The sequence below is a fragment of the Cygnus olor genome, chromosome 6 (assembly GCF_009769625.2).
Source record: "Cygnus olor isolate bCygOlo1 chromosome 6, bCygOlo1.pri.v2, whole genome shotgun sequence".
In the NCBI taxonomy this organism is placed as follows: domain Eukaryota; kingdom Metazoa; phylum Chordata; class Aves; order Anseriformes; family Anatidae; genus Cygnus; species Cygnus olor.
In genome coordinates this window covers 3,574,105-3,599,845 of record NC_049174.1, presented here as the reverse complement: position 1 = coordinate 3,599,845, position 25,741 = coordinate 3,574,105, and the positions used below count along the sequence as shown (strand labels likewise).

At 45.8% G+C, this 25,741-nt stretch overlaps 1 protein-coding gene and 1 long non-coding RNA gene across 5 annotated transcripts in view; both read left to right on the top strand.

Annotated features, from left to right (window-relative positions):
* The window catches only part of LOC121072548, a 38,716-nt gene extending 22,643 nt beyond the window's left edge, over positions 1-16,073 (top strand). The window contains exons 3-5 of one of the 4 annotated variants that reach the window (XR_005821300.1): positions 1,128-1,223; positions 11,313-11,448; positions 12,559-16,073. This is a non-coding gene — a long non-coding RNA (uncharacterized LOC121072548). Of the gene's footprint in view, positions 1-1,127; positions 1,224-11,312 lie in introns of all 4 variants that reach the window. The other 3 variants (XR_005821302.1, XR_005821303.1, XR_005821301.1) reach the window with 3 other exon arrangements.
* A 59-nt stretch (positions 16,074-16,132) lies between these two features.
* Positions 16,133-25,374, top strand: NABP1 (nucleic acid binding protein 1). Its single transcript, XM_040562216.1, has 6 exons — positions 16,133-16,451; positions 16,653-16,791; positions 19,894-19,965; positions 21,236-21,308; positions 21,556-21,622; positions 22,993-25,374. Exons 1-6 carry the CDS (start codon positions 16,361-16,363, stop codon positions 23,178-23,180), a joined length of 630 nt encoding a protein of 209 aa, XP_040418150.1. The 5' UTR covers positions 16,133-16,360; the 3' UTR covers positions 23,181-25,374.
* Positions 25,375-25,741: the final 367 nt, after the last annotated feature.

Below are 25,741 nucleotides of genomic sequence, written 5' to 3'. Positions count from 1 at the left end.
GTCTTGGCCATGTTTCCAGGCACGTCTACCAGAAAATGTAAAAAAAAACAAAACACGACTAATAGGCCCTTTGCCTTGCATGCAAGGTTATCCGAAAAATTCTGGATAATACAGGAGGTATACTTAGGAATGCTGGTACCTCCAATAAATGTTTTGCTTGTACCTTCAGATGGCAATGCTGCCTTGGGAGGGAAAAAAAAAAGTACTGTGGAATCCAGTTGCTTTTGATGTCCTTGAAATCTTCTATTTGGAAGTTTTAAAGGCTAAAGCAATGGAAAAAAAATAGGTATGGTGCTATACACAGAAAATAGGGAAGAGAGCGTAAGAGTGCTGCTTGAAGAGAGTTGTTCTCTGTAGAACAGCAGTGAAAGAAAATAGCAGGAGGAATCTGCAATTAAGATAGTGTAAGGAAGCAAATATTTGAGGAACCAGTAAATCAATGAGATAAGGGCAGAATAAATGTAATTCAAAGCCCAATGTCTTGTTGTAGTGTGTTGCAAACATCAGAGTGCAGGGCTGCATTTGATGATGGACAATACAGTGCAAAGCTGGAAAGAGGCAGTAGCTTTCTTTAAAGCTCACTGAAAGACAAATCAGAGGTTATTGTATCATTCTGTCAGTGGGGTTTTTAATAAGTTGGTACAATTATTTTAGGCGTGAGCAAACTCTAAGAAATATCTGCCCCCAAGGGCTGTTATTTTCTCAACAAATGTGTTGGCAGTGGAAGTCGAATAGAGCCATAAATATAATAGGATGGGAAACTATGCGCTGGGGAAAAGGAGTTTGGGATGCTGTTAGAAGGGCCTTTTGCAGAGAAGCAGGTCCCAGTGGAAGACTTTCACGGAGGGAGAAATCCCAGTGCTACGCATGGCAATGACAATGGGGTACACGGCATGAAGCTGTGCCTCGGTAAATTGGTGCAAAACACCAGAGTTTCACGGCATTAGAAATAGGCTGAGGGCAATCTCTGCGGATGATCATCGCTGGGGTGCGAGGTGCTAAGTCCCACTTACGTACCTGAGAGAAAGCTGAGAAAGCTTTTACTGGTGAGCATTTAATGCTCATCATGCCACTGAAACCTTCTGCTGCATCTGGGGTGAATAAAGGCTCTGTCACTTCATTTTCAGGCCAATCCTGGTGATTCAGAAGAGGTTTTCCCAAATGATAACTCACCGAATAAGGACTGAAGGGTTGGAAGTATAGAGAACATCCCTACCAGAAACGTGAGTACCAATGAAGGGGTTTTAAAGTAGATTGGTGAAGGAAAAAGAGCATTTATTTCTTCTAGGGAAAGTGAATAAAAAGCAGTGTCCAAGGTAAAGATATATAAATGTCTGGAAAGCCAAGCTGTCACTCTTAGGTTTGAAAGGTAGGGGTAAGTGAAGAATAAATTAAACATACAGCTTAAATTTTAAAATGGTCCAAGTGACGGAGGAACACGCCAAGTGAGTGCAGTCTAGTTCTGTGCTGTAGAGGGCACTCCATGTACCTTCTTCACAGGGCACATAGTCAACATCACTGTGAATAACTACAGTGAATTATTGTGGATATCACAAATACAAATACCTTTTTCAGCTCTTGTTTTGCTGATTTTTGGAAAAAGAAACCTGTGCTTATGCTGACACTGTCCTGTTGATGCTGCCACCGTGGCTGCATGCAACCACCGATGGTCTTACAGGGGACATAGCTAAGGTATTGTTGACATCTATGAAATGTCAAGTCCATAGTGACATTGTAATGCTGAAATATAATAATTCAGGTCAGCAAGACCACTCACTTTGGGGAAAACCAGTCCATTTCTGATCAGAAGCCTTGTTCTCCAACGCTCATTTTGAACACGTCACCTGCTCAGCAGCTTTGTGTTTCAGTGTTACAACAGGGATAGGAAACTCAGGAGAAACTATGGGTGCTGAGTGTCACTGGTGTCGCCTGGGAAACGTTTTGTGGTGATGAGACAGTGCAAACTTGTGCTTGCGAGCCGATTTCAGCTAACCTCTGTGAGCTCTTGTCTGGAAGAAAGAGACTTTGTGAAGGGAGCAATGGTGTCTCCTGATTAAGCAAGGAGCACCACGGCACTGGTTTAGAGTCATCCAGGTGACTGCAGGGCTCAAGATGTTCTGACAAGCAGCATTGACCTAGAAACACATTTCTGTTATCCCACTGCTTGTCTGTGCTGTTTGTGAGATGCAATCAATACGTGGTCTGCCAACAAACCGCACTCCAGCGCTCTGCAGGCTTCCTGCACCGGAGACTGTGTGCGTGCTTGATGCTAGAGGGATCCTCTCAGATTAGAACAGATCTTTCTTGCTTTACTAGTATAATGTTAAATTTATTGGAGGGGTAGATATTTTTAAGTTGTTTGTGCTTTGTTCTTTTCTCACCCTATATGTGCTAGTGAATTTCTTTGGTTTTATTTCTCTTTCCAGCCCACAAAGAGAATATGACCAGTTTTCTATTGCATGTCTCTTTTTTTTTTTTATTTTGCATGCCTTTACTTTGAAGGCACAGCAATATGTGTACATTAAAAGTGCTCCTTATAATATGTCTGAGTCCATTAATGCAAGTGTAAATGCGAATCCCAGCTGCTGTTACAGATGCCCCGTTACCCATGCTCTTTACCCCAGTGCTGTTACATGACTTTGGTGTTCCTCTCTCTTCTTGAGGCTTGGATGCAACTAAACAATTTCATAGATCTTGCTTCAGATGTTGAACTCTTGGGTCCAGATCTCTAAAATCTGGCCATGTACATTTTCTGAGACAGACACATCATTTTTACTCCTTTGATCCTGCTAGCACGTATCAAATTGTTCTTGTTAGTGAGCCAGTTTCTTCATTTAAAAACTTCTTTTAAAGTTGCTGTCATCCCTAAATAATAAATCTGTGGTAACACTGGGTTGTGAGAATGCCTAGGTGTTACAGAAGAAAGAAATGACCACCTAAGTAACTGCTGAGCAGAAGGTATAACATGTTTATGAGCTGTAAAAAGCCAGGGGCCATAATGTCTGAAGAAGAGAAGAGGACAGTTGTTTTAGCTGAGTTGATGCCCTCAGCACGAGTGATTCACTCATTTGTTCAAACAGCTCAGCTTTCTACCTCTGGCCTGCTTTATTTTCAGCTAAGGCACTCCCAATCTGCAGATGTAGTAGTAAGCAAACTTGCAACAGCATGAGAAGTGACATTTCAATGAAAGTCACCCAGTCCTGTGATTTTATTTTTATTTATTTATCAGTTTGTTCTGGGTGCTCTTTTCACACCCCAGTTTCATCACTACTTCATTCTGATTCTCCTGCAGCAGGACAGACGTGGTGATATGACTTGGCTGCCTCTCGGTACTTTTACACCTCATACTTGCTCTGTTGTCTGCCCTTCTGTGATTAGGTTGCCTGTAAATGCTTTTGCAGACTTTCTGCTTTTAATGTATTAAGAAAAATTGATTTGTTGCTGTTTCATTAACCGTTAGATCTTAAAGTTCATTTTCATCCACTCCAGCTTTTACCCAGGCATGTTTTCTCTGTTTGTTTTGCCTGGGTTGTGCTCTCGCTTCCTGAATCATTGGTATAAAGTTCAGTCCTATGTGTGAACTTTGCCATTTGACCACAATGCTCCTCTCTCTGTTGCCTCCTGCTCCTGTCCAGACACTCGCTTCTCTATTTTTTTTTGTACAGAAATGTGATCAGCTTTAAGGCTTGTTATAATTTCTTACGTGACCTCTGTACTGAGCGTAAGGACTGTAATGGTTTCATGGACACCACTAAGAACTCTCTTTCAAATCCCTAGAAACTCAGCTCCTTGGATTTTGCCTGTTCCTCTAGTCCTTACTGTAGTAAGAGGCACAGTTTTATGTCTGAAGCTGAGCTAATTCCTCCCCAAAGATACAGAAATGATATCTCAGTGAGTGTAACTAGGTGCTCAACAGTGGTTTCTCCAACAGCCCATTTCCATCTCCCAGGCTGGAAGCCCTCTGAGATCTGGGGCTTGGAAGAACCCAGGGAGGCTGGGAGACAAAAAGCCATTATTCCTCTTCCTACTGTATTTGACTTTGATAAAAGAAACTGATTTGTTATCACTGAGGTAAAGGCATCAGCTGACTGGAGTTTTGGGCTCAAGTATTGTGTGCTTAAATGATAACAGGGCTACGTCAACACACAACAGCTTTTTTGTTAAAGGTGCCTCCTATTTCATGAAGCGTTACACAAAAACGATTTTGTCCCTAGATGGCTTTAGCTGCGAGTGTTTTGCAAATGCATAGAGCAACAGCTTATTAAAATGTTAGAAGCAAACAAAAATAATGATGATGGAAGGGACTCTTGATTCAGAAAGATATTGCTTGCCTTACATCATTGACACTTGTGTCAATGTCGTATTAGCAGTAATCACATTTCTCATTGTCTGCTGCAACGTAACCAAGTCCTCGGGTAGAAAACTTCATTAATCTGGGAGGTGTGCTCTCTGTGGCTGTGTCGTTAGGAAGATAAATCACTTGGCTCTTTGCGGATCTGCTGAAGGAGAGGAGGACATGCATTGAGTTTAGATAGAGAAAGGATAAGCAAAATCTACCGTGAGGTGTTTCTTTTTGATGTTTTCTCTGTGCCAAGCCAAAAAAATGGTCCAGAGATTGTAATTTTATTAACTGTCCTGCATCATCTTATATCGTAGTTCTCATTTTGGACCAAATGAAAGTATTTATATGGTTAAGGCAACAGGTGTGGTGTGGTGGAGGTGAACTTCCATGACACTGCAGGTCATACAGGCATTTTCACCAGCTTAAATGGGAGTAAAGCCACTACTTTTCATAGTTGTGTCTCAGTGCTGTTAGAAATTGCAATGTGGTCAGCAGACCCTGGAGACCTAGGTCTGTCACAGCTGCTCCACGGACCTCTTGCATGATGTTGGGCAGGTCGCTTCAAGTTCCTCTACCTCGTGTCCCTCATCTGAAGTGCAGGTAGCAGTACTCCCGGCATCCAGGAGGCACACAGAGGGAACAGCATGAGAGTGCCACGCTGGGGACATGGTTTTTCAGAACACTCAGGTTTCTGATGGTCACCCGAGGGATTGCTTTTACATGAAGGCGATACCTCCAGCTGTGAAGCGCTGATGGCACTGCTCCCTCCTGATGGATGTCTCAGTGAGAAACATGCCGAGTGCTCTCCTTGTGCACGTTGTGGTAGGGCTCTGCTCAGCGAGACAGTTCAGCAATCCCTGGTTGTCTGTGGCAACCTGCAGGCATGGAAATATCGGCTCGCAGGCACGTGTGGGTTTGAGATGTTGCTGCTGGAGGCCGCTGGGAGACGGCTGTCTGCTCCGTCCCTGCTGCTGACGTTCTCCCTGTCGCTCCCAGCCACGCTGCAGAGAGCGCTGCTTTTGTCAGCACGGCACTTTTTGCCAGACTGCTGGTCACAACCCTGAGGACGTGTGTGTTGTGTGCGGGCAGAGGGAAACTAGTACCAAGGTGAGGTGACCGGGGAAGTCCTCGCTACCCCATCAGAGGCTGCAGCCGAGTCACCTGCTCGCAGTGGTTGTGGCATGCCTCAGCCGCCTGCTCCCGCTTCGCTGCAAAGGTGTCAGATGAACCCACGGGGTTATCCTAAACCTGTTACTGAGCTAGGCAAATGTCGTGCCCCTCCTGTGCTTTCTGGCAGCGCGTGCTGTCCCGGTGCAGGATGCTGGGACAGCCCTCAGAAGCTCACTGCTGCCAGTGCTTCGTCTGCTGCCTCCCTCCCCGATCTCTGCTGCAGCCCAGGCCGACTGCTTGGCTTCACACAGCCATCTTTGCTGTGCTGCCATATGAAGGCGTTTTCAGCAGCTTCAGTTCTTCTGGCAGCACCCAGGCCCTGATGTAATTAGGCTTGGGTTTCCTCCAAAATGGGAGAAACTTCAAAAGCCCCAAGCCTGACCTTGGGAGAACATATGTGGGGCTGTGAGCTCCAGGAAACGTCATCCTGGGCCTCTTTCAGCTCCAGTGACCAGCTTATGTATTCGAGGCTTGACACTGGAAAAAAAAAAAAAAAAAAAAAAAGACTTACAGTCTGATGGCTTCAGCCTTTTAATCCCTATTTGTACCAGTAATCCTGTTTCTGTGAGTAGTCCCTACCCATGCAAGCAGTGCTCTTGGCTTTCGTGGAGTGTCTTTGACCTGCCTCTATTTAATGTAAACCAAGATTGCTTTTGGCATCTGTGGAATCCTAGGAAAACTAAAACAGCCGAGCGTGATCCGGGGCGATGGGATTTATGGACCCAGGAGGTCACGCTGGAGTTTACATTAGCTGCTGGTGGTTCCGGGGGGGTCACCAGCACAGGCACGGTACATGAATTTCCTTTCTGACTGCAGAATAAACACTGTGTGGGGGGCAAATATTAAACGAGTTACTGTAAGGAGGGAAGGGGAGGAGGGCTCCTTTGTCAAATGCAGAGCCAGAGGAAGGCTGTTTATCTGATGCCCCCAGGTAGCAGCCATGGGTTAGTGGAGTCGAGAGGTAAAGCCTCAAGCAGGGAAAGCCAACACACAAAGCAGACAAAATAGCACTGTTCTGGCTTTTTGAGTTTCGTGTAATTGTGGCCATCGCTGATCTTGATAGCGTGGTGGTTTAACAGCTCTGTGCCCGATTCACATGGGAAATGTTTCTTGGAGCCTCCTAAGCGTGGAGGAGCACATCCTCCATGGCAGGGTGCTGGAGATCCATGCCGGGACCTGCACCTCGGCAAGGGAACTGCCCTTTGCATGTCCAGATCGGTTTAATTACTGGCCAGGGAAACTGTCTGGTGATTAGTGACCAATTCCTCAAATGGCTGATGCTTCCCCGAGCTGCGTTAACCCCCTGAGTGCTGTTTTCAGCTGTGCGTTGTGCCATGCGCAGTCAGTCCCGGGGGGCTTTTGCATTAAAGAAAGCAAGTGTTCAGCGCTAGCCACCGCTGCCAGTTTTTGCAGTTGCTTGGGGCACGTTTAGCAGTGGGGTTACACCAGTTGCTGGTGGGGTGTGGGAGTGATGGTTAACAGGAAGCCTGGGGCTAGTTATACAGTCCTTAAATTGCCCTGTGATTTGCACACCGGATCAGCCCCGTGAGATCAGAGGGTGGCAGTGGCAATCGAAATGATGCTCTGGGCATCTTGCACGTCGCCACTGAGGTATTGGGTAACCGGTACCTGATGAGCACGAACCTGCCTGACTGTAAGGACAGGACGGAGCGGTTGGTGTGACACAGGCTCCACGTGAACCGTCTGCATCCTTCCCCGGTGCATCACTTGGCTGCGGACAGACAGCACTTACTGCTAATTATGTGTTGCTCTGCAACCTGCTAATTAAGGAGAGCTGCAAAGCTGAGATGGGGTAATGACTGTCAAATTTGGTTACAGAAGGTTCAAAGTGGCTTAGCTAAAGCTAAGAAGTGGAAGAGGGTATTTTCCTTTTGCTAGGGAAGCTCAGGGCAGATGCCTCCTCCAGCCCGGGGCTCAGCCAGGATCCACCACACCTGGGTGCAGCGAGGAGGCCTCAGGAGGCAGCAGGGCACACCAGCCTCCCCTCAGCCTTTGCCAACAGCCGATTTTCTCACGAACTAGCTGTAAGAATGAAAGGTATTGAATTTCAGGCTGTACAAATTAATTTCAGAAATCCCAGTGAACGCAGGGGTATTCGCAACGTGTGTCTTTTACATGGCATCTGGTGATGCCTAGGATCAGACTTATTTAGGGGATTATCGAAGTGTGTTATTGTGGCTTTCCCATCTCTTAATTCTGTATCACAGCAACTGAAGCTCAGTCAGATGAGACTGATGACTAAATAAATGTGTGGATAATGAAGAGGATGATGTGCCTCCTAATGATCCTACAGGAAGTAAACAAACCGGGCAGAATGGAAGACTTTCCATGGACACGTGTATGGGCCAGTAAATACCTTCTCAGTCGGTCTCCATGTGTGAGAGCACATGGGAGAGGTGGCCTGACTTTACCCAGACCTGTAAAATGCTTTGAAGATACCACAGGAGAATACTTTGCATCAGGGAATGAAGTATATTCCCACTATGCCGGTGGTGAAATCATCTTAGTAGTTTGCTGTTTGCTTCTTTTGGAAAGAAACAGCAAGCATTGCGATACAATTGGGGAATTAAAGGTTTTACTCCCCAGTCTAACGTGTCCCAAACTGAGAAGGCACTCACTTTTCTTAATGCCTTAATATCTCCCCACCTGTTAACCAAGAATAATATTCAATAATCTGCAACCATTTCAAGAGGTTAAATTAATATACCATTGATAACATGCCTGGATTCTACCCAGTGGAAGATGCTACATAGGTATAAAATATTATTAATTTCATCAGTATTGTGAGATGAGTAAACTGTTCTTCTAGGACTTCATTTTAGTTTACCTAATACGATAACAATATATGAAACAGTAGTCTCAGCACGCAGGAATGAAGGTTACACTCAAAAGAAAAACAATGCAAGGAGCAAACCTGTACTGTAACTTACTGTAACAACGCTTGGTACAGGAAAACTCAGAGAACCCAGCAGGAGGAAAGACACTGCTCTGTAGAAGGAGTAAGACAAAATGTTGACAATAAACGTGTATTGGCTTTAATCTTTCACACTGAAGCCAGGATATAGAAGCAAGACAAAGAGATGAAAGATTCTGATTACACTAAAAAGCCTTCTTTGTCTGAAACAAGCCAGCACAGCAAGAACCTTGCTCTGTGTTCACGGTCACCTGCCCAGCAAAAGCTCGGCCAGTTAACCATCTCCTGGAGCCTTCTACAAGTTGCCTTCATGTGTTGCCACTTCAGAAGCATCCCTTTCTTTCACTGTTGGCATTGCCATGACTTGTCCCATAGTTAGTCTAATTGTTCCAGGGATATGAGAGAAAAAGAGGACCAAGTTTCAGGCTTGCTGTAAGGTCATACATATTCTTCTTGTCATTGTATTCAGCCTCTGGAGTGAGGCTAAGGGTATTTTTCTGGAATGGCTGGGTGGAATTTTTAAGGATTGGATTGATCAACCTGGAATTCAAGGTGCCAGGCATAGGTGGAGGCCAATATCCGCATACAGTAAAGGTGACTTACTTAAAACAGTTGGATTGATGTTCTTCCTTTATACTTACAAAAAATAAAAAGCTTGAAACATCTTAATACAAAATATTTCTCCTGTACATTAAGATTTCAGTATTGTGTTATGCGTGAAAAATCTAGGTTGACTGGAGAACTTAATGAAACTATGGCCTTGCTAGATAATATAACTGAAAATTGACCAACCTGGAGATTTGGTCCCCCAGCTATGTTTGAATTTTAAGCTTAATTCCAATAATTAATTACCTTTTTTTTTCCAAAAAAAAATATTTTATTGTCTTCTGCAATACCACCATTCAGTAAACATGAAACTCTCAGAAATACTTTAACTACAACCTCAACAGGAAGAAGTGTACTTGGCACCAGTGTCTTTGTGGTTACAAAGAGAAAAAATTAGTCCACAGAGTAATCAAATTTTTAGTTCTTTATATAATCAAAAGTAACAGGAAGGGAACAGTGTGACTTGCTGCACAACATGCAGACAGTATCTGATATTTTAATGTCACTGAAGTAGTTTATTGGTTGAGGAGATCCAGCAGAACAGAAATGATAACTATTTCATGGTAAGAGGTTTTACAAAAGCAGAAATGCTCCAAATTGGTAAATCCATTTCAATACAAGCCATGAAAATATCTGATGCCTTGGGATTTGTCCACCAGCAAGGAATCTAGCTCCTCTTTCCTAAAGTGAAGCTGCAGTCACTGAGACATCCAATGTGGCTTTTGAACCAAGCCTGGGCAAAAACCACTTTGATGATGAGGTGATGCCACCTCCACCAGCATTGCTTTGCCTGGAGGAGCTCCCAGGGACTGGAGCAAGACCTAAATCGGGCCTCTAAATGTTAACCTTCTGGTAGGCGTGAGGTGCCAGGAGGAAAGGAACGGGCTGGTTTGTGGCTGATGACATGAGGCTGCAATCTGATGTCCTGCTGCACCGCCCTTGTGGCTGGGGTTTCTGTGTCATCACAAGGAGCCGGAGCGCTCTTTTCCCCGTATGTGCAATGTCAGAGCAGCTCGGCTGTGTTACCCACCCAAGCTGCAGTAACATGGTTCCTAAAAACCTGTTATCACTATGAGTAAGACTTTATTTATTTATTTTAATACCCTGTTTTAAGACATCCCAAACTGGCTTGGCTTGTTTCAAACGGTACCGTCCCAGAGGTGCTAAATCAGAAATGACTATTTACAGTACCCGTGCATTTCTTGCACATGGGTGGCTTTCAGGAGGAACTGTTTCCTTTGTTATCCTAGCTGGGCAGGAATGTTGATGTTACATATGCTCATAAAACGGAGGGGGGAACGTAAAAGCTGCAGTACAAAACCCCTTTGAGTTGCTAGTGGCACTTGAAATGTGCTGCAATGGCAGGTTTGATGCTCTGAAAAAAAAAATCTGCTCACCCATTTTTGGGCCAGGTGGGTGGTTCTTAGGACCTCTCCTGAGCTCCTAAATATCAGTGACAGCGTGCAGCCTACGGAAACCTGCGGTGCCTGTTATGTACTCGTTAGTCACTGACACAAAGCTGTGCACATCAGAGAGCAGCTACAGGTGCCACAGGGAGAAGGGGAGAAGAAGAAGAAAAATGTGCCACGCTCCGGGGCGAGCAGCTGGATTCCCCACTAGTCCACGGGAGGCTGAGTTAGTAATGTATGAAGCACTTTGCTATGGATGGGATTTGTTTAGCCCATGTAGGATTTGTTTTTCGCTGCTAGCACAGAGCTGAGCAGCCCAGACCGTGTCTACATGCTCCTGTGCGGGCAGCCCCAAGCCACATCCCCAGCAGCGCTGCAGCTGTTTGCACAGCGCCGAGGGCAGGGACCTATTCCCATGCTTACTCAGCACAGCGCCGTGCCTCCCCTTTTTTCACCAGGTGTTATGGCCACATCTGACTCGTTAGCAAAACTCAACCCCTGCCAGGAAGGCGGCGAGCACACGTGGAGGGTGCCGGGAGGACACAGAGGAGGGCTGGTGGCTGGCCCAATGTCATCTTCCAGCTCTGTGGCACTGAGAACAAGACGTGGTTCCTCTGCCGAGGGCACTGACCTGGGTGAATAAGATAACTTTTTGTCATTCTTTAAGATTAGAGAAAGGCAGAAGTCCATATTATCAATATTGCCAGGAAACTCAGGAAAAAGCAGGCACCACCACAGGAAAAAAAAAAAAAGGGGGGGGGGGAATCCCCGTAAAAAAAAATCCAAACCAAATTAAATCTTCAAAGCCTCCTTCCTGGACATAAATCCCTTATTTTTTTTTCTTTTGAAGGTTATCATTAGATGATGCAAGACCAACACTGAACTTCCAGCCCATTAGCCTTCGTGGAGCCGGCTGGCAGCAGGGTGGTGTGGTGGGTCTGCAGAGCAGAGCAGTGAAACCCTCCCGGGGCAGAAAGAGCCAAGAGGTAGGTGCTCCAGGGCTCGTGGGGCTGCCACAGAGGGTGTCCTGTGACGATTCATGCAGGAATCACCCCTGGCAGGGACTGGCCCTGCAGAAGGTGTTCATAAAGCTTTTTTGAAATGCTGACTCCCTTGGCTAAAACAGATGGAAAAGGGCTCGGCTTGCTGGTAATTTAAGGGTTTGTGAGCCACTGCAGACAACTTCCCAGTGCTGGCTGCCCTGTGCTGAGCCACATGTGTGTGAAGCAAGTGACTCATCTCACTCCAGGGGAAACGCAGAGGTACGTGCAAAGCTGTGCCCCACTCCGACTGCTGTTCTCCCTCTGATTTTAAGTATTTCTCTCATGTATTGGCCAGCCAGCTGTGACAGCAGGGCTGGTTTAAGGGCTCTCAGCAAGTTGTTTTTTCTTTAGTGGAAAGCTGATACCTATTTTCTCTAGTTAAAAAAGGAGTTACTGTATGTGTTTGGGTGTCTGTAACTGGTGTCCTTGTGGACACAGTGGGGTTATTCTGGCACGGCCACAGTGCGAAAGTGCTAATCTCCCCCAGCTGCACTTATTAAACCATTCAAGTAAAGACCCCTCTGATGAAGGAGCAAGGTTGTGAGGTCTGGTTTTTGCTATAAGACTCACTGGAGATCCAAGAAACAGCAATTGTGAATGTTAGGGGGCTTTAAGCCCGTAAATCTTCGGGACTTGTCACTCATGGTCTTTCAGATCTCCAGTTGAAAAGACAGGACTAGCTCCTATGCTCCCCATCGGTATGGGGGAAGTTTAAACCCATATTCCTCTGGGGTGTCCTCAGGGAAATCATGACCCCAAAGGCCAAACACTGTGCGCTCAGGAGATACTGAAGGCAGCAAGCTGCTGTTTCCTGGCGTCACCAAGACACCAGAGTCTGCTGCCAGCTTGTTAAATGGGCATGCTTCAGGGAGCTGAAGTGTAATCAATGTAAAAAAACAGCTGACCGAATCTGTAGCTTTACTTAGGAGCTTGTCAGAGGTAAGGTAATGGCCTAGTAAAACTTGGTGAAAGGTGGCGTTTTGGGGCCTCTGTATATTTTTAATCTCTGCGTGCAATAAAGCACTAAACATCAGCTCTTGCTTTTGCTGGCAGATTTCTTGCAGGAAGACCTACTTGGGGACTCCAGTAGCTCTGAATACCAATCAACTGAAAGGAAAGGGGGAGTTTGGACCAATTTCTCTGCTGGCATAACTCCATTAAAGCCAGAGGGTGAAATCACAGTCCTGTTGAGATGCATGGGATTTTTGCCAGATACACGACTGCTGAGAACTCTTTTAATAACTCAGCCCTGATTTTGCTTTGTACTGAAACCTCCCTGTGAATCTTAGCCTACAAACACTCATATCTTGCACACAGAAGAATGTTCTGCAGCAAGCAAATGAGCTTGGAAGAGGATTTAGCTTCATCACTGGAACCCTGCTGTAGAATTCGTTGCAGGCAAAATTTGACTTGTGTGGGTAAGGCACTGGCTGAATGGCACACACATTCAAGACCCTCCATGATGGAAAGGCTCCTGCTTTGGCTGCAGTCACACACTTTACCAGATATCCCATGAAGTGCACAAGCACAGTTTTGGTGCTGCCTCTTTGGCATGACCCACTCATGTAGTCAGTGCTCATTAACATTTTTAAGACCAGATTATTGCAGGAGTCCTAGATACTGACAATACATCTCTCTCTTCTCCCATCCAATTGCATAATGCTGTCATGGCTTCTGAGCTTCTTTTTTGGCCAACTTGTTGTTCCTGAGTATTTGGGAGTCTTCTGGAGGGTCTTGTGCCTGAAGATACACCAGCATCAGTGCCTTCTGTGCTTATGCTGTTTGTGGAAGACTGACTACACCTCCAGTAAGGAGGTCAGAAAGCTGGTGCTTCCATTGCCTGCAGATGCAAGTAGGTAGCCTTATCGTCCTAAGGTTAAAAAAGAAGCAGGAAAGATAATGCTAGGAAAAAAAAAAATATATATATAAAATTCTGGTTTCCTTAAACATCATAAAGAAGCAGTGGTTTGCTTTGCAGGTCACCTTCACGGCAAATGGGAATCATTCAATCACTGCCAGATAATATCAAAGTCATTCTCAGGGGCTGGCAATTGGAATGATAATTGAAAAAAATATGAGTAAGATTTTAAATGTCTCTTTGTGAGACAGAGCAAAATTGTTCATCAGTGGAACAGATACTGTAAATACTGTCTTAAAGTGGATCTGAAAGGAACATGTATCTCCTTGACAGATAAGAGAAGATGGCCAGTTCTGTCTTCCCAGCTTAGTCCCAGCCCCTTACAGATACAGAGGGAGTTTGTGACCTTGCTTTCCTACTCTATGCGTCAAGCTTAGTAGACCTCTGGGTTTCTTTTAGCGCTTGAGAAGACGGATAGGAAATTTTCCACAGAATCACAGAATTGTTGAGGTTGGCAGGAGCCCCTCAGATCATCCAGTCCAACCATCCTCAGGCAGGGCGAGCTAGAGCAGGTTGCCAAGGAACATCTCCAGCTGAGTTTCAAATATCTCCGTGGATGGGAACTCTACAACCTCTCTGGGCAACCTGTTGCAGTTTTCGACCACCCTCAGAGTAAAAATAATAAAAAATGATGTATTTTCTTGTGTTCAGATGGAATCTCATGTCTTGATTTGTGCCTCTTGTCCTGTCCATAGGCACTACTTAGATAAGTCTGCTTCCCTCCTTGTTGGGATGGACCTTTCTTGAACATGGAGGAGGTGATCGTAGAATACCAGACAGCATTTCTGGACCTAGCCTCACCAGGACTGTATTACAAGCAGATCTCCAAAGAGGCCAAAGTCTGTTCTTCTGAAATCAAGGTTGGGGTCCTGCCTTTTGCCCTGCTTGCTCCTTTGATAATCCTGAACCACACTATCTCATAGTCACTGCTGCCAAGGCTGATCCCACCATCACAACCCCAACCAGTTCTTGCTTGATTTTAAGTATCATGTCCAGGACAGTGCCCTTCCTTGTTAGCTCCTTGATGACTCGTGCCAGGGAGTTGTCACCAGCGCACTCTAGAACTCTCCAAGACTGCCTGAGCTCTGCTGTATCCAGGGCTTGGGTATCGGGGTGGTTAGTCCCCCACGACAACCAGGACCTGTGAATGGGAGGCTGCTTCCAGTTGTTTAAAGACCCCAGTGAGGGCATAGCCCTGTAGCTAACTGCACACAAACTTTCAGCAGGTCCTGAGGAAACAACCACAAGGGAAGGGAGTTGCTGAGTAGCAGCAACCTTATGAAGTTCCGTCTGCCCCTTCCTTCTCCAGTCACATTCACGATTAGTCCAATTTACACGCTAAACCTTCCAGCCCTTCCACCTTTTTCTGGCACCATCGGCACTCCAGCTGGACATACTGACACTCAGCTAATGTCAAAAAGCTGTCACAGAACAGCCCAAACTGCACAGCAGCTGACACCAGCTCTCTCCGTCCAAATGCTCCTGATGGTTTTGCAATTCAGCTCTCCCCCTTAGGAAAGGTAGCAAGGCACTTTGCTTCCCCTCTGCAAAAGCCCACTTAGCTAGCTGGGCTTTCCCCTTCTACTCCTGTAAGCACAAATCTGTAGATGACAGCAGTTAGGAAATGCTTGGCCATACGTTCTGCCACACTGGGGCTCTGGTCACACAAATGTTGTGCCATGCTCATCTGTAGGCAGTGGAGCAGGCCTGCTGGGTGCAACACAGTGCTCAAACAGGTGCTGGACGCAAGAATCTGAGGGAAAGGTGGTATGAACCACAGGAAAATTTGCTTAAAGCCCCCAAGAGCTTAATACCACACTTCTGTCCCAAATCCTGCAGTCAGTGCAGATAGGGAGATGACAAACTCACTCAGTGGCCTCTCCCCTGCCTGTCTCTTCAGTTCAAGCTCCCTGGTTCTGCAGCCCTGTCCTGAAGAACCCCAGCTGTGACTTTAACCTGGTAATGCTAATGCCTTCAGAGTGGTCGTGAATTGCTTTAATAGTCACTTGGGAAAGAGAGCAAACCAAACTCTTTTCCAGGAGCACCAGCGTCCCTAGCAAAAGTTAGAGAAAAATATTTTTATCTGTAGAACCGGTAGAGTTTTTTCACGCGGCTGGCGGCCCTTTCACCTGCCGCTCTGGCCACTCGTCCACAGGCAGCAAGGCAGGCTGTTCCTGTCCAGATAGCCCCCACCACAGACCGCAGTGAGCTCAAAGAGATGCGAGATGTTGTGGTGCTAGGTTTTGTGCAGGATGGAGCTCCCGGCGTAGGAATTGTGCATGAAGGCTGAGGTTGCTCGGCTAGGTGGCTGCGCTCCCTGTGGGGAAGCTGCCGTCCCTTCATGTCTGACCAGCATGTCCCCAGCCTTCACAGTAACGTGTCCACAGGTGGCTTCAGGGCGCATGCGTGGGCTTTTTGTGTGTGTGCCGAACAGGATCGGGTCTCATGTTTTTGCCACAGTAAGGTTCAAAGCACGGTAAGGCACATCCCCAGGCCGTCCTTCCCCCTGCCCACCGGGCACCCGCCTCCGGCAGCATCATGGCGGGGGACACACGTTCCCCCCCCCACCCCGGGCAGCAGAAAATGGCGGCGGCGCGGTCCAATGGCGGCGCTCCGCGTGCCGCGGACGGTTCCATTCGTCTCCCCCCGCCCCCCCGCCCGGCGCCTCGCGTGGTGGCGGCCGAGCACTATAAAAGCGGCCGCGGAGCACATGCTCGCTCCAGTGCCGGCGGCAGCGGGAGGCGGCGGGTGGTGCCGCCGTGTCGGGGGGAGAGGGGGCGGTGGGCGGCGGGAGAGCCTTCCGGTCAGCGAGCAGCCCTCGGTGCCCGTGTCCCCGTCCCGTGTGAGGGCTGCCGGTGCCCCCCTGCCCGGCCCTGCGCTGCCGCTGCCCCGCGGGATGCGGGCTCGGCCGGCCCCGTCCTCCCCGCCGGCCGCAGCATGAGCGCGGCGAGCGACGCGTACCTCTTCATAAAAGACATAAAACCCGGACTGAAAAACTTAAATGTCGTCTTTATTGTGCTGGAGATCGGTAAGTGGCGCCCGGCACGCCTCCCGCACACGCCCTGGGCTGCCCACGCGTGTCCACCGTGGGCGGGGGTGCAGGGCGGGGGTGGGTGCCCCCGAGCCGTGTGTGGGAGCTGTGCGCCCCCGGGCTGTGCTTGCACCCGAGCTGTGGGTGCTGTGCAGCCCCCTAGCTGTGTTTCCACCCGAGCTGTGCTTCCCCCCGCAGGGCGAGTCACCAAGACGAAGGACGGGCACGAGGTGAGGTCCTGCAAGGTGGCCGACAAGACGGGCAGCATCACCATTTCCGTGTGGGACGAGATCGGCGGCCTCATCCAGCCCGGGGACATCATCCGCCTGACCAAAGGGTGCGTAGGGGCCTGGGGGACCGCTGCCGGACAGCACAGCCCCGCCCCGGGCCATCAGCCCGGTCCTGGGGAGCCTTCTGGCACACAAGCGAAGGTTTGGGAGTGGAAGCAGGCTTTGACTCCTTGTGGAAAGACACAGATGACACAGCTTGCCCTGTTTGGACCGTCTCCTTATTCCGGAGGCAGCACCCTGAGATCACTTGCCAAATTAAAGCAGTCTCCTCCGCCCCAGAACATGCCTAGTACAAACATATGCTCTGGTGGATATGTAGGAAGGGCTTATATTTTTAATGAGGAGCTGGTGTTTCAGAGACTTTGGCTTTAAAAAAGCTCCTTAGGAGACCACTCCTCTGTAGGAGGGGGGAATATGCAACAGTCACTCCTCATATGTAAATCAAGCAGGGCAATGAAAAACATGTTCTTTTTTTAATAGCTAGTCCTTTACTCTAACAGTCAGCTCCTTAATGAAAGGAGGGAATAATGAATGTCCCTGCAACACAGGAAAGTTGCAATTTTATTGCGGTGGATTTAACAGAAATGACAGGCAGAGGGGAACCTTCTCAAATTCACTGTAAAAATTCATATTAGGACTACGCTGTAGAGCTTGGTTAGGTGCGATTGGATTTATCACAGAGAGCCAGTTTAATTTAAAAAACAACCACATTATGTTTCTTAGCTGAGAGAAAGTACATTAGCTTAAAACAGAGTTTAAAAATACTTTTCCATGTTACTTTGTCAGTAGCAAAGTGATTGTCGATTTCACTTGAGTTCATGTCAGTTAGTTTACACTTAAAGGTATATTGCACTGGCACTCTGGCCTACAGTATTGCAGGAGATCTTGGTGCTACAACAAGTACAGGTCCTTTTAATTTGTTTCTATGAAAAACTAGGTAAAAGTTACTCAGTGGAGCTGCTAACTGAGCTCTTGTAGTGGTTCATTCGAGTGTAATTCCTGCTTTTGGAATGAAATTGGATGACCCTTGCTACCAGGACTACAGCTGCTTCCTCCTATGCAAATATCATTCTCTATGAAATAGGCTGACTCCTCAGAGGGAGGAGGTTTTGGGGAAGCCTGCTTGCGTGGAGAACACGTGGAGCGCTGAAACATGCAGAACGAAAGCAGGGCTCTGGGCCAGCGCAAGGCCTTGTGTGTAGCTGGTGTTGAAACAAATTGTGATACTTCTCAGCAGCCATACTGTGCTCTGCTCTGAGAGTGGCTTACTGTGGCTGCTTTGTTAGTTTGGTGCTACCAATGGGAAGGTTGTTCCATCTCCGTGTCAGAAACGGAGTTTGGCTTGTATGAATTAAATCTATGAGCCGACACCAGGATTTGAGGGTGGCTAAGTCATGCCTTCATTTATGTAAATTGCAGACTTGCTTAGGACTGTGTAATGGCAAAAGCTAAGTCTGTTCTGCTTTGGCTCTTCTATTAAAAAAATGCCCTCACACAGGCATACAGGGTTCTCTGAACACAGATTTATATATAACTCAGGATTCAATGTGGGATGTTGCCTTTGAAAGGCAGGTAGATTTTGACTTCTTTTGGTAGGTTAATCTGACTTTCCAGTGCTTACTATTGCAAGTAGTAAAGTGTTGTTAGGTCCTATGTGTAATTACCCCTTTCTTCTGCTGAATTTCAAGCCATTAGATGCATTTCTCCTCAAAAGCAGACGCTTGCTGATTTTGGTCATTGGCTGACTAACTCATTTACAGGAAGCTGCTGCAGTTAAGAACTTGGAATTTAGAAATACTGAATTCAGTGTTTTATAACCAGCTCCTTCTGAAGCAAAAACAAATACCTACATACCTGGAATACCTTTGTGCTGGAGATTATCATGATTTGCTGGGTCTTGTCCCAGTAAACAAATGCTCTACATCTCTCACTTGTTTCTGCTTTCCTTTGTGCTCTGCCACAAGACTGTCCAGCTAGCTCGTTATCAAGGGTTAAGCGTAGAGGGGATCATATTTAAAGTGTAAGGTGGCATTATGAGGTGAAGAGCATTAATCTTGCTTCTGGATGGAAAACTCCCCGAGACGTGTACCGAAGTGTGGACCCACCTCTTCACTTGCTATGCTGAGATACAGAAAAGGCCAGCATTGAACTGGCGTTGTGGTCCTGCTCTGCTAGCCGGGCCCCTCCGTGGTGCCTGTGTTAGAGCCCTGTGAGGCAGGATGGCTCCCGGTCTGAGTAGATAAGGCAAAGGGCAAGACAAGGGCTTGTTATCTATATTTCGTGGAGACCTGGAGCACAAGGAAGTGGTGACTCGTTGAGATTATCTGTGACTCCTGACAGCAGAATGTCTGGGGCTCCTGCTTCCTTTGCTGGATCAACACGCCCATATTCCTGTTAGCTCCCTTGCGCTGCATCTGCGCTTCCAATGTGCATTTTGCAACACTTCTCTTACATGATGCTCTTCCATGGAAGGAAAGCTCTGTGAAACGCTTTGTATAACTCAAATTCCAGTGCCTGGAGCCAAGTGCCTCTATACAGAGAGTGCACTCGTGCTCTGCCTTGTAAGTGACTGTTTCTGCAATCCAAAAATGATACTTTTGTATGTCACTTGGAATGCAGCGATCAAACTTGTACCTTGAAAAAAACAAAACCAAGAAGCAAACATGGTAAGGACCTGTACTAAAAAAGTAAACACTTACTATTACACGCATTCAGTAGCAGTATCCTCCAGTGAACAAAGTTAATTCTTCCCGGCTGCTGCTGGAAGCATAGTAAGCCCCAGACCTGAGAGTTGTAACAGTGGTAACATGGGTACTGCTTTTGGCAAAGTGCCTTTCTTCCGCAGGAGTAGTCACAAGGTTTGCTCCAGCCAGGGAAAGAGCATCAGATCTCAAAATACTTGGCTGGTTTCCTGGAATCCCCAAAGGGTTCAGCCAAGCTTCCAATACCTTTTGCTAGAAGTAAAACATAGGAATCTATAATCTTCTAATGCACTAAAGCTGCACTTGAGATCTCTGGGAATTGTTTTTAGTCCATTAATTCTGATAGGAAGTATTTTTTTAACCTTTGAAGATGGCATGTTTCTGCTTGCTTTTTCAGTGCTGGTCTTTTTTATTATCTAAGACTTTTTTGTTCTTTTCTTTGGCCAGGTATGCATCTCTGTGGAAAGGATGCCTGACACTTTACACAGGACGAGGAGGCGAGCTGCATAAAATTGGGGAGTAAGTATCGCATGCTTATGTTTGTGGTGTTACGTGCTGTTCTCAACAGAGCATCATGGTAAGTATAGGATGGGGTGGCTCTCATTAAATAGAAGCTAGGTCAGCAAAAAGGTGCTGATCGGCCTAGGATAGGTACAGTACAGACATCTGTGATGTGATTTTCCACATTGTATGGTAATGAGTTCCAGTCCTCTAAGGATTTTAGGCATATTGAGGTAAATGAGCCTCTGTCACAGTACAGGTCTGGATTCTACCTGGAGGTGGTGGTGGGGAAGTGGATAAATGATGAGGGACTTAGTCTGCATTGCTTACTTAGACCTCAGGTTGAATAACCACTTTGGTGGAAACCCTGTGTCTGTCTCATGCCTGAGAGACAACCAGTGTAAAGAAGACAAAGGTAGCTTCAATGAATCATATCTAAACAGAAGCAAGCCTCATTAAACCTCCTTTAAACTGCCCACAGAGTGAGGCGGTGACTTTTCTTGACTAAGAACAAGCATGAGTAACATACTTGACAGGCAACAGGGAAAATAGCAACCTTTTTCTAACCAGAAGAGATTTTCCACTTCACACAGTGCTGTAAGAGGCCTTGTAGTCATTAGGGAAGTAGTGCCGTGGGGTGGCCCCCTCTTACATGGTTAAAAATGCCCTGGGCTCATCTGGATTTTAAGGGATGACCACGTTTTCTGTGGTGCTAAGTCATTGCTACCACTTCCACGTGGTTAGTTGGTGGGCCTATTCCTTAGGACTCCCTGTAAGTGGAAAAGGATGCTTTGAATTTCATCCCTCGTTTCATACTCCTCTGTGCTATGGTAATGGAGCTCTCTGTAGTATGGGAGCGTGTGGGAGTATGTTTTCCCTCGAGGTCTAATCCAGCCATAACTGGGAGCAGGCTGGGTGACTCTGCGCCTCACCTGACCTTGTGAGTGGGTGCTGGACAAGACCGTGTAGATGGGAGAGGCTGAGGGAGCTCTTTTGTTACTTCTTGTTTTCTTTAGACCATTTTACCTCCTAGAGTAGACGTGTACTTGCTCCTGCTTGACTGACATACCCTCACCTGGACGAAGTGACAGCTTTACCACAAGCCTACGCAGGGATCAAAAAGCTAGCAAGGCCTTTTAGTACCTACAGATACTTTCTGAAGGTGTGAGATCTGGGTTAGTGACTTCTTGGTGGTGGGATATGTGCAGAATATATATTCCTGGAGTTGCAGAGTTGAGAACTTTAAGGACGGCTCTAGAATGTCATCATAATGCTGATTTCTTCTCAGGTTCTGCATGGTATACTCAGAAGTGCCAAACTTCAGTGAGCCCAACTCAGAACACATTGGACAGAACAAACTGGTATGTTAAACTTGTCTGAGACTTCAGCTATGAAGTGCTCTTCGTTCTGAATACTTCACACTAGGCTGTGATAAGATATAGTCCTTCTGGAAAAATGGATTTGAATTGATACATAAATAAAAGTCAATAATTAGTGTAGCAAATAAATTCTATGTAGAGCCTCGATAAGAACACAGGAGAAAAATCCCGTTCTGTGAATCTGTGCAACTTCTTTCTGACCCGTATCTTTTTTTACATTTCTCTGAAGGCACAAGGTGAACAGAATAATAGTTCTGCATCAAGTAATATGAGTTCTTGTACATTCGGGCCACTGGGTAAGTCTCTTTCATTTTGTGGAGGTGAAAGTATAAGAAACAGTTAACGGGAAGGAAAAGAAACTTACCTTAAGGGCTTCGACACTGTGGGGTACAAACCTGCTCTAAAAAGTGTTTTCACTTGGGGCATGAATCTGCTAACACAAACACAGACATTTCGTGAATAATGGTTTCAGGTTTTGTCCCCAAGAAGAGGAAGAAAATATTCATAGTGTCTGTGTCATGTGAAAAGACTTTACTAATCCTAGGTTGTTCTGATGCTTTCAAAGAGTTCTGGCAGCACTTGAAATTCTGTTTATAAAGTGCAGTAGCAGGAACCATTTATTTTTTTAAACCACCTGAGACCTTGGTCTTAAAAATGCCTTCTTTAATCTTGCCAGTTACCATGGCTTTTCTGCCAGGTTAGCTCCTCAAAATAGATAGAAGTAGAGGTAATCTGAATTCTAATATCTGACCTGACTGCATGGCTTTGTGATATACTATTTAAGCTTTAATGCCTAATAAGTTGCTTCAAAGGCTTGAGTGGGTGTAAGCTCAGAGGGAACCTTATTTGTGGCCTGCCTACACAATGCCCAGATTCAGTGCCTGGTGTTCTGTAGCTGAGTTTTGCTGGTGGATGGCAGCGAACTGATCCATAACTTGCTGCTGGAAACCTCCGTGTCACTTCAGTTCGGTGACTGTCTGGTTTTTCTTTAGCAACATGATGATCATTTCCTACTTTAATAAGGAGCCCTCTGTGTACCTTTGAAAATAAAGCTTCTGAGCAAAGAGTCTTGCCTTTCCTTTTCCAGGGTGAGGCAAGTGGGCTTTTAGCCCAGTTGGTGTGCAGGCACCTCCTTAGTGTCCCGGTGTTGGGTTTTGGGCAGCTTTGTTTCTGCTGACCTCATGTTCATGAGAACTTAGCGCTAGCTGACTTGCTCCTGTGACTGGACCTCACAAGACAGCTTTCTATTTCTGTCTGCTAGCAGGGAAAGATGCAATAAGCTATGTGCAGCTTGATTGTCTTCTGCTCATTTCTACTTGACTTCTGCCCTGCTATATCTCTGGAACATCCTGGTTGTGTGACCTACAAGCCAGAGCATGTTTCTGAAAGCATCAGTCTAGTTTTATTAGACTCCTGTCTCTCCTGTGCAGGGAATTAGCATGCAACTCCCTGTGGCCCTTCTTGCTTTTGTTGGAGGTGTTGGGGAAGGGATTAGGGGAGAAGGTAAGCTGCAGCTGGGGTCTTGGGAATGCCAGAGGGACTTTTTCTAGTGCTCAGGGTTTGCTGATGGCTGCAAACTCCATATGTTCCCTGTTGTTAAACTTGTGTAGGGAAGCAGTGATTTCGTTCAGTGGAACATGTGATGACCTCTTTTCTGTCTTTTTAGGAAACGGTTTACAAACTGGACCTGAATCAAGTGGATTCCCATTTACATATAATCATGGCCACTCTTATGCAGGTAGTGGGAGAGGCAATGGACGAGGACCTGTAAATCCAGCAACAGCTAACAGTGTTCAGCCTCTTCCCCCTGCTGTCAGTAATGGGAGGGACCCACGCAGAGCCTATAAAAGATGACTATGCCAAATGTGGTTGTACAGCTTGCTTAAACTCTACACTCTACTTGAACACTTATTGCACTTTTATTTATGGTTAACTGTGAACCAGTTTGTCCTTTGTTTTTTACCTTTTGGTCTATGGAGCAAACGATGTGATCTTCTGTTTTGCTTAGGGAAGCACAGTGAGTCTTCCCCATAAATTAAAGGAGTAGAGGGAGAAGGTGGATATAAGGACATAAGGGTAATGGTTTGAAGAGCCTCAGTTAAAACTCAGTACTATTTGCTAAATGGAAGAAAATTTCAGTTACATGTATGTATTTTTCTGTTTCTGTTGGTCAGCCATATAGCCTTAAAAGGTCTGTAATGTCCTGTGTGCACATAACGTTGATTTCCCGTTAGTGTTAATGGGAGTTCTTCGTACTGGAAGAGAAATGAGGGAGAAGGGCAACGCAGCCTTAGTGAACTAGGTGTACTTGGAATGAATATAGCTTGTAAAAGCAATAAGTGTAAGGAAATGGTGGTGCCAGTACTTTGTGGTATGTCCTAAATCAGCGAATGAATAACCCAGACAAAAGTCAAAGACCCGGTGAGCATGTTGAAACTTGACTTCTGATTCCAAAAATCAGTATGCTATTTTAAAGACTAATTCTTCATCATGCCAATTCCAGAGAAGGCATATGCTATTTAAAGAAAAATTCTCCGTAATCCACCATTATCAGTGTCAAGGAAAGCAACGTTTTTTGTTTTTTTTTTTTTTGCTTTGGGTAAAAGCCTGGATGCTCATTCTTGCTTTGCCTGGAATGTGAAAGGAAGATCTAAATTCAGACAGCATTGGAGGATACTGTTAGTAGCTGTAAAAGCTCGAAGTTACTTTACAGGACTCTGAATCTCCAGGAAAGAATGAGTTTCACAAACTCTTCTCAAATGCTGCATTACATATCTCTTTAATGAGGCTGAGTACTTTTCCTTTCTTTATTCACTTTTCCAAATGAATTTTGTATTAGATCAAGTTGTATGTTTGGATTGCAGAGGCACTGGCCAAGCACACAGCTGCAGTTTTGGTGCTGCTAAGCTTTCCTTCCTCTGTTTTATATGGAATATCAATTATCCCTTAAAGAACTTAATCCTCACCCCACTCTCCCTTAGGGGAAGCTGTTTTTTTTTTCCAAGATTACAAATGCCTTGACCCTAGGTAACTGTCCAGTGCCATATTTCAGATCAGGTTTAAAAAACAACTTTGAAGCTGAGGTGTCATACTGGATTCATCTGTTTAACTCTTCTTTATAGCTGACCTCTCAAATAAAAATTGCACTAACTATTTCAAAAACAAATTAACTTTCTTTCTGTCAAGCCATAAAGACTTGATGACAAAAGGCTATTTCTGAATTGCAAGTTGTCTCTGTTATTCATGTTATTTGAAACTACCCCTAAGTTACTGATGTTTACAAGTTACATTTGATACTTGTTTGGTAGTCTCACGATTTGTTGACAGTTGCCTCTAAGGGGCAAGTTCCTTGCTTAATCTGAAATACCAAAATGTCTTTAAAAGCGGGCAGCAGCAACAACAAATACCTGAAGGAAGCTTTAGGGAGACCTGTATGCTGTTTGCCTCCGATTTGTTAAAGTGCTACCCTGATGCCTGTTGCCAAAATTTGTCCTGCACACAAAAGAGTGGCATGCCTCCTGAGGTCACTCGCTGGTGCTGTTAGGGGGGAACAGTGCTAACTTGTAAAGCATGCAGTGAAATCGGGGAAGTGGTGTAAGGTGATGTGTAACTCAGGGACTTTAAATTGCTTACATATTTAGAAAAAGTCATCCATAGAGTCTAGATGTATAGACAACCTTTTATGTGGTGTTGCATTAAGATGTTTGATATGCTTGTGAGAAGGAATCCAAGAGGACTTCTAAACCTGTGAAGTACGTGTGACATGTTCCGAAGGTAAATGAGCTGTAAGTATGGTGTGAGAGCTGTGCTTTCCAGTTGTAGCTGTAAAGGTAGTAAGTGAGTAGTTGAAGTGATGGTGTGGTGGTGACTTCATATTCGTTGGGGTGTCTCAGCTGTGGATCTCAGAAGTCCTGGTGGTCTTGGTTTCTCTACAATAATAAAAGAAGGTTGAAATAATGGGGAACCTGGCTTCAGTGTATGCAAAGGTACCTGGTGTTTGCAGCTCTATGCATCTGGGCTTTTATTAAGCTAATTAAGTTGTTCACATTCAAAACTGAGAATTGCTGCTGATAAATGTCATAATTGAAATGTTTGCTGTCAAGTGGATGATTGACTTTCAGTTGGGAGGAAAAAAGCACAAGAGGCTGGTCTCCATGTTTTCAAGGTTAGTAGCATTCCTGCCTTCATCTTTCTTACGTGAAACTATTTCAGTTTATTAATAAATTTTTACTTCTTTGCAGGGGAAATCTGTGCCCTGAAAAGTCACATGGACTTAAAGTAAATGTAATAGCAACTTTTCAAGGTTCCTCTGAGCTTCCCATGAACCTAAGACAAGGAAGTTATTTCCCTCAGAGGTATCAGTGTCAAGATAGTGAGTTCTCAACTTGCAGAGGAGTCTGGGAGCCTGCCTTACA

Bases quoted from the DNA above. Each gene is read 5' to 3' on its own strand.
- NABP1 (XM_040562216.1), top strand. From the start codon at position 16,361: ATGAGCGCGGCGAGCGACGCGTACCTCTTCATAAAAGACATAAAACCC. The intron at 19,966-21,235 runs GTAAGTATCGCA...ATTTCTTCTCAG, and splicing joins GAGCTGCATAAAATTGGGGA to GTTCTGCATGGTATACTCAG. The intron at 21,309-21,555 runs GTATGTTAAACT...ATTTCTCTGAAG, and splicing joins ACATTGGACAGAACAAACTG to GCACAAGGTGAACAGAATAA.